Consider the following 6,506-nt stretch of genomic DNA (forward strand, 5'->3'; position numbering starts at 1 on the left):
ACCATATTTCTTCATTTCTTTAAAAACTCACCAAAGTCTGACACGTTGACAGTAATGTTATATAAGGCATCAGTTACAAATACGGTATCTTTCGATTCGTGTTCGTCCACCCCATTATTTAGAAAAACATTTACGTCATGAGTTCCAACTGGCCAATTTGGTGGATAGTTTATCCGAACACGGGATAATGTCGTTTTGGAGAACACGCCCCGATACAGATGTTGGTATGATGCTTTCGGTAGCCCTTGATTAAGTGTAACTGTTGATAGTACACTAAAACGCGAATCTCCCCATGAAACACCATCATCCACTGCGGCTAATTTCCCTGTGCTGCCAACCCTGTTGTAACTTATAACACATCCACTTCTTAACCAAGAACGATCTTCCCAGTCAATGGGAAAATATAAACGCCCAGTGTTGCCATCTGTGTCGAATGTGTAAGTGCTTTGGACAGTGAATGTGTCGGCGTCATATGGTATGTCAGTCTGAATTATACCGTCTGCGTTGAAACATTTTTGCGTTGTGAAGCTGTACCGAGATCCAACGTAATCCGAACATTTTATTGGACGACTGCAATGGTGAGCATGTACGTCTACATTGGCTATACCACAGAAACCTTCCACAGGTCGAAATATCTGAAAAAAGGAAATGGGTGTAATAATATAACGCTACCACGTATTGGACAAAATGTGGGTATTATCAATTTAAATTTCCTCTGTAGTCGTTTTGTTAACCGATTTTTAAAAATTATTTGAGGGCACGTTTTTGGCATTGGGAATATGTGACCGTACAGCACGAATGAGCCGTAAATATCCGAAATTGTATTCTGAGTTACAGTGTAAAATGTGCATGAAGGTCATATTCATCGGTACCTTAAGTTGGCGCGACATGTATCTCCTTTTAAAGCAATCAATAATCCTATTGCTGAAGAGGATTATAAGCTTCTACCTTAGATGTCTATTGAATTCTTAATAGCTCTGGTCTTTGTTTGCTTTGGCTAAATCCTGTTCAAGTGGTGGATTACAAAGCATTGTATTTTGTCTAGGTATATATAACCAACAATTAACAATGGGAGAATATTCCTGAATCTCGTTGACTTGGGGATGATTTGAAATGATCTCCAATTATGACTGTTTGATATTTATTACAAACAATGTGGAAAAAGAGACACATGTAGAAACGAAAAAAGCTACCATTTACGGCTCATTCGTCGTGCACGGTCACATATAATAATTAGTTACATACATGAGGTACATACATGACAGGTGTCGCAATTTGGTTTTACCTTTTATAATAATTCAAAACGAAGTCTAACTGCGTGACAACGGAAGAAACATCTACCAAAACCCTATCTTCTGATAGTGGACGCCTGGAACAGGAAATGGACCACTTTAATCGCTCTTCATTTGCGGCTACACTAAATAGATTTGAAGTTCCCCTTCCAGTAAGCAGTGTCATCCCAAACTATAACTTAAAGATGTCCAAATTTTAGACTCGGACCCTAGATGGTACCAGGGGGAGTAAAGGAGGCCATTTACATCGCAACCGCTAATCTGGACCTCAACAAAGACTTTGACCGCCGCCCCCACCAGACGCGACCCTCCCCCACCGCCTACAAGAAGCTTATCGGTAGTCGCTACAGCAGCCAGTTTGGTTTCGCTCCCTCAACACAAACAGTCTGCCAATGATAACGAACGAGGTCTTTTTGATTGGCTAACACTTTTCTTTGACGTCATCCAGCACGTGCTGCTCGCACAGCTGATAACAGCCACAAGTTCAACACACTTTCAATCAAGTTCCCGGATGTATCGTTTCTGACTTTGCATTGTCGCCCTCTTAGGTAATCAGAAACGGCGTATACGTGGTCATTGGCAGGTTGTGTAGAGGGAGTGTAACCAAACTGGCTGCGGATGAGACTAGCTTTTCGGGTCATGTGACTTGGGATCAATATATCATTCACGTCAAGAGGCTCAAACAAATCCAAACCTAACCTTTTGTCGAACCGCAAGAGACGATACAAATTTCTTAAAGAATGCGCTTCAGCACTGCTATATTAACCGTTCAAACCCAGCTAATCGTAATGCAAAGCTTTAACACGGAAAGAAATATCATGTTGTAGCAGAATTAACTTATCTCTTATATCTGTACCTTGATTATTTTATTGAAATGTTACCAGTTAAAGAAAAAAAGAGATGGCTTACTCTAAATTCCAAAATTCCAGGTGTCTCGACCACAGCTTCTATTCCCATTAGCATGCCACCATGGACTACGGGGTCCTCTAGCTTAATGTACATTTCGTTATAGATGGAAACGGGGTTAACTCTAGGATGGCTAATCAGCTTATCAATGTCTGATCCTAAATACACCATTGCGCTATCAGACCAATCTGCAAATGAATGACCAAGGACGTGTAAGTTAATAATTATCATATGAGCATGTCCAAGTCAACTCCAGGGATGTGCACCGCAGCGCCTCTTCAATTGTTTTCTTTTTCTTTCTGTGTGGTGGTAGATGTTGTAGAGAAAGTAAAATGCTGAAATTTTAAGCTTCATACTTTATTTCGTTTTCCCGTGGCAGCAATTCGAAATTTAGAAAGGTCAGCGTAAAAAATGTGTCAAGACGCGAAAGACGATGTTTGGAGGTCCATAAATGTATAAAGAGAACCCCTACAACTTTGAAAAGTATGTATCCTGGGGTACTTTTTTTGTCCCTCCAGGACCAACTTGGGGGGTGGTGCCAAAAGTAAACATAATTTTTCTGTCCATTTTTTTGCCAGTCAGAGCCCTTTGGTGCGACATTACTATTATCCAATATTAAGCCTATTAGAATAGGTCATATCCAGGGGTGTGAGAGGCCGGATATTTACCTGTTTCCACATATTCTTCTACACATTTTTTACATTTACATTTACCGACACTTATATAGCGCCTTTACCGCTGGATTCAAAGCGCAATAAAAATAAAAACAAAGAAGCAAAAATCAAGAAAACTAGACATAGGAAATCTGAAACAGATGAGTTTTGAGAGCAGATTTGAAGGCTTCAACTGTTGGAGAATTGCGAATGTGATTTGGGAGATTATTCCAAGCTCTGGGGCCAGCCACTGAGAAGACCCTGTCGCCAGCACATTTATGTGTCTTAGGGACCTCAAGGTTCATGTTGTGACAAGAACGGGTGGTTACTGACCCAAGACGAGGTTTTTCACCACCAGGCAGTCTTTCATGTACTGGGGACAGAGTCCATTCAGTGACTTATACACACAGAGGAGAAGTTTGAACTTGATGCGGTCATCAATACGGAGCCAATGCAAGTCAGTGAGCAAGGGGGTGATATGGCAAGATTTTGGTTGTTGGTAAATCAGCCGGGCACATTTGTTTTGGAGCTTCTGCAAACGATTCAAATCTTTTTGTTTGATACCATTTAACAGAAGATTGCAGTAGTCTAGACGGGAGATGATGAGAGATCTAACAATATTAGCACAAGTATCAAAATCTATGAATCTGCGAATCCTGTAAATATTGCGAATTTGCCAGTTAATAGATTGACTCAAACTGGTGATATGCTGAGACAAGGTCATATTTTGATCAAAAATGACACCCAGGATGCGCACAGTAGACGATACAGATATAACAGTATCATCAAGGTTGAGGCTGAGATCTTGTAAGCGTTTAGCATGATTTGGAGAAGACATAACAAAGAACTCTGTCTTGTCAGGGTTGAGTTTCAATTTGTTATACACCATCCATTTGTTGATGTCTTTGACACACTGAGAGAGCTTAAAGATGGCACAAGCTGCATCTCCAGGGATGCATGGATCAACAGTGATATAAACCTGTATGTCATCTGCATAAAGGTGATACTGCAGATTATGTTGGCGAAGTATACGACCGACAACATGAGTATAGAAAACAAATCCTAAGGGACCTATAACTGAGCCCTGGGGTAGACCGTACTTGAGAGCGATGTTGTCTGAATACACCCCTGAAACAAATACACGGAAAGATCTGTTGTCAAGGTATGTTCTGAACCAAGTTTGAATTGAACCAGCAATGCTAAATTCTTGATCTAATCTATGCAGTAATATTTCAGAGTCCACGGTATCAAATGCCGCACTGAGGTCTAACATGATAAGAAAGACAGCTTTCTGCTTATCTAGAGCACACAAGAAGTTGTTATGAACACATGCAAGCGCAGTTTCAGTGCTATGTTGGGCCTTATAGGCAGACTGCATAGGCTCAGCTAGCTGGTGATGATTCACATGATCCAGAACTTGGGTAGCAACGCACTTTTCAATTATTTTTGAAATGAAAGGCAGGTTGGCAACTGGCCTATAGTGTTTCAACTCATTCTTATTGAGGGAAGGTTTCTTCAACACAGGTGTTATGATGGCATTGCAGAGATCAGATGGAAAGGTCCCAGTTGACAGGGACATGTTAACAATTCTTCCAAGAACAGGAAGTAGCTCAGTGGAATGTTGTTTAACCAACCAAGTAGGTAACACATCTAAGGCACACGACTTGTTGGGACACTTATTTATAACTTTCAACAAGTCGCTTTCAGGAACCTCATTGAAATATTTCAGCTTGGGTATGTTAGGACTCACATTTGAAGTATTGTCTAATACATCACATACATTATCATTGTTACAAAATTCTGTGCCAATATTGTCAACCTCATTACGAATGGTTTCAACCTTATTCACAAAAATTCGCCAAACTGATTGGCAAGCTGTTTGGGACAATCAGCATCTGGTATGGGCTTACTGTCTTTGTTAAGAAGTTCTTTTACAATATGATACATATCCTTAGGACTACAGTTCTCAAGTCTTTCTTTATAATACATAGTCTTTGAACCAGCAACTGATGTTTTCACCGCTTTCTTGGCTGCAGTGTATTCAGCAAGATGTTCAGGAGAGCCAGTCTTACGCCACAGTCTCTCACTACGCCGCCTTTCCCTACGAGCGATATCAATAGACTCTCCATACCAACCAGGCCGATGTTTGACAGTTCTTGTTTTGGTAATGGATGGGGCATGGGTGTTGAGGACTTCTAAACATGATGTGTTAAAGTCCTTTAGCAGAAGATTAACATTAGTATACTCCATTTGCATGATGGGAGCCATTTTTGCTGAGAGATCAACAGAGAAGGCTTGATGGTCAATATTCCTGTATTTGCGGAAAGTTTGAGACACTTTGATGGGATTTGGTTTACACATGTTAAGGGTACAGTTGATCATGTAGTGATCAATGGTGAAGGTGATGGAATCAACATTAACGGAGTCAATGAGGGAATCATTTGGTCTTGTGATTACATGATCAAGAATATTTCCAGACCTATGGGTAGGCTGGTCAACATGCTGAACCATACCTACTGACTCAATGCTAGTATTATACCTTTTCACATCCCATTTCTGAGGACGATTAACATGAACATTGAAATCTCCTAAGAGGAGAACTTTACCGGGCAGAAGATTTACATGATCAGTGAAGGTGTCAAATTCATCAAGGAACGCTGAAACTGTGAGCTGGTTTTCAGCAGATGGGGGAGCTCTATAAACCAAGACAATATAAATTGAGTGAGACATATTTGAAACAATGGTATATTCAAATGAATGAAAGTCTGGAAAATCGTGATTTCTAATTTGACCAAGACTTAATTGAGATTTGTACAATATCCCAATACCACCTCGATGATTGTTGGAGTTTCTAGGTACGTTGATGAAACTGTAACCAGGGGGAGATATTTCTCCAATCACCACAGGATCGTCTCTTCTCAACCACGTCTCTGTTAAACAGAGGATATCTATGTCACGGTCAGTCACATATTCACAAATGGGTTTGTTACCCACTGACTGGGAATTCCATAAACTTAAGTTAAAAGTGTTTGTTGAATCATCAGTTATAGGCTCCTGTATGGCAGGCCTACTGGTCTCTGGGTTTATGTTTGGAACACTACTTTTTCCTCCTCTGAAACCACGCTGAGTAGGTTGTACTCCACAAATGTGTAGCTCTTTCAAAGTTTGGTAAGTTGAGAGAGGTAGTTCACACTTACGTGGCATTAACTCCAGTAATTCCAATCTTGAGTAGCTGATGATTGGAGCCATAATCAATCAAGCTGGATCAATAAGGTGACCAAATTAGTTCCAAATACAAAATCAGCCATGTGCATCCTAGTAGCAAATTTGTGAAAAACAGTGAAGATGAACAACACAGTACTGCAGTACTATTGCAGTGTAGTTAGTTTCAGACAGGAAAAATTCAGCAAAAATGATTTTCATAAACTATGAAAAATCAGCCAAATTTCAGGAAAAGTTAAGTAGACAGAGTTGATCCCTGGGTGATTATCCTCCAGTAGCATATAAAATATATGCAAAATTGGCAGTAGAATCAACTCAAATCAAGTAAAGTTGGAGAGCAAAAACAAGAGTGTTGCAGCCAAAGGCGCAGAAAAATCAATCAATCAATACACTTGTACACATGTTGTTTTCAAAGTCACACCCTCGGGCCTGG

At 40.2% G+C, this 6,506-nt stretch overlaps 1 protein-coding gene across 1 annotated transcript in view; it reads right to left on the minus strand.

The window, feature by feature from the left end:
• The window catches only part of LOC140164021 (uncharacterized), a 22,667-nt gene that overhangs the window by 12,708 nt on the left and 3,453 nt on the right, over positions 1 to 6,506 (minus strand). Inside the window, exons 4-5 of the mRNA XM_072187301.1 lie at positions 2,202 to 2,386; positions 32 to 635 (exon numbers count right to left, since the gene is read on the minus strand). Coding sequence (XP_072043402.1) covers positions 32 to 635; positions 2,202 to 2,386 — 789 coding nt within the window. The remainder of the gene's footprint in view (positions 1 to 31; positions 636 to 2,201; positions 2,387 to 6,506) is intronic.

This window comes from Amphiura filiformis, chromosome 1, assembly GCF_039555335.1.
Source record: "Amphiura filiformis chromosome 1, Afil_fr2py, whole genome shotgun sequence".
Classification (NCBI taxonomy): domain Eukaryota; kingdom Metazoa; phylum Echinodermata; class Ophiuroidea; order Amphilepidida; family Amphiuridae; genus Amphiura; species Amphiura filiformis.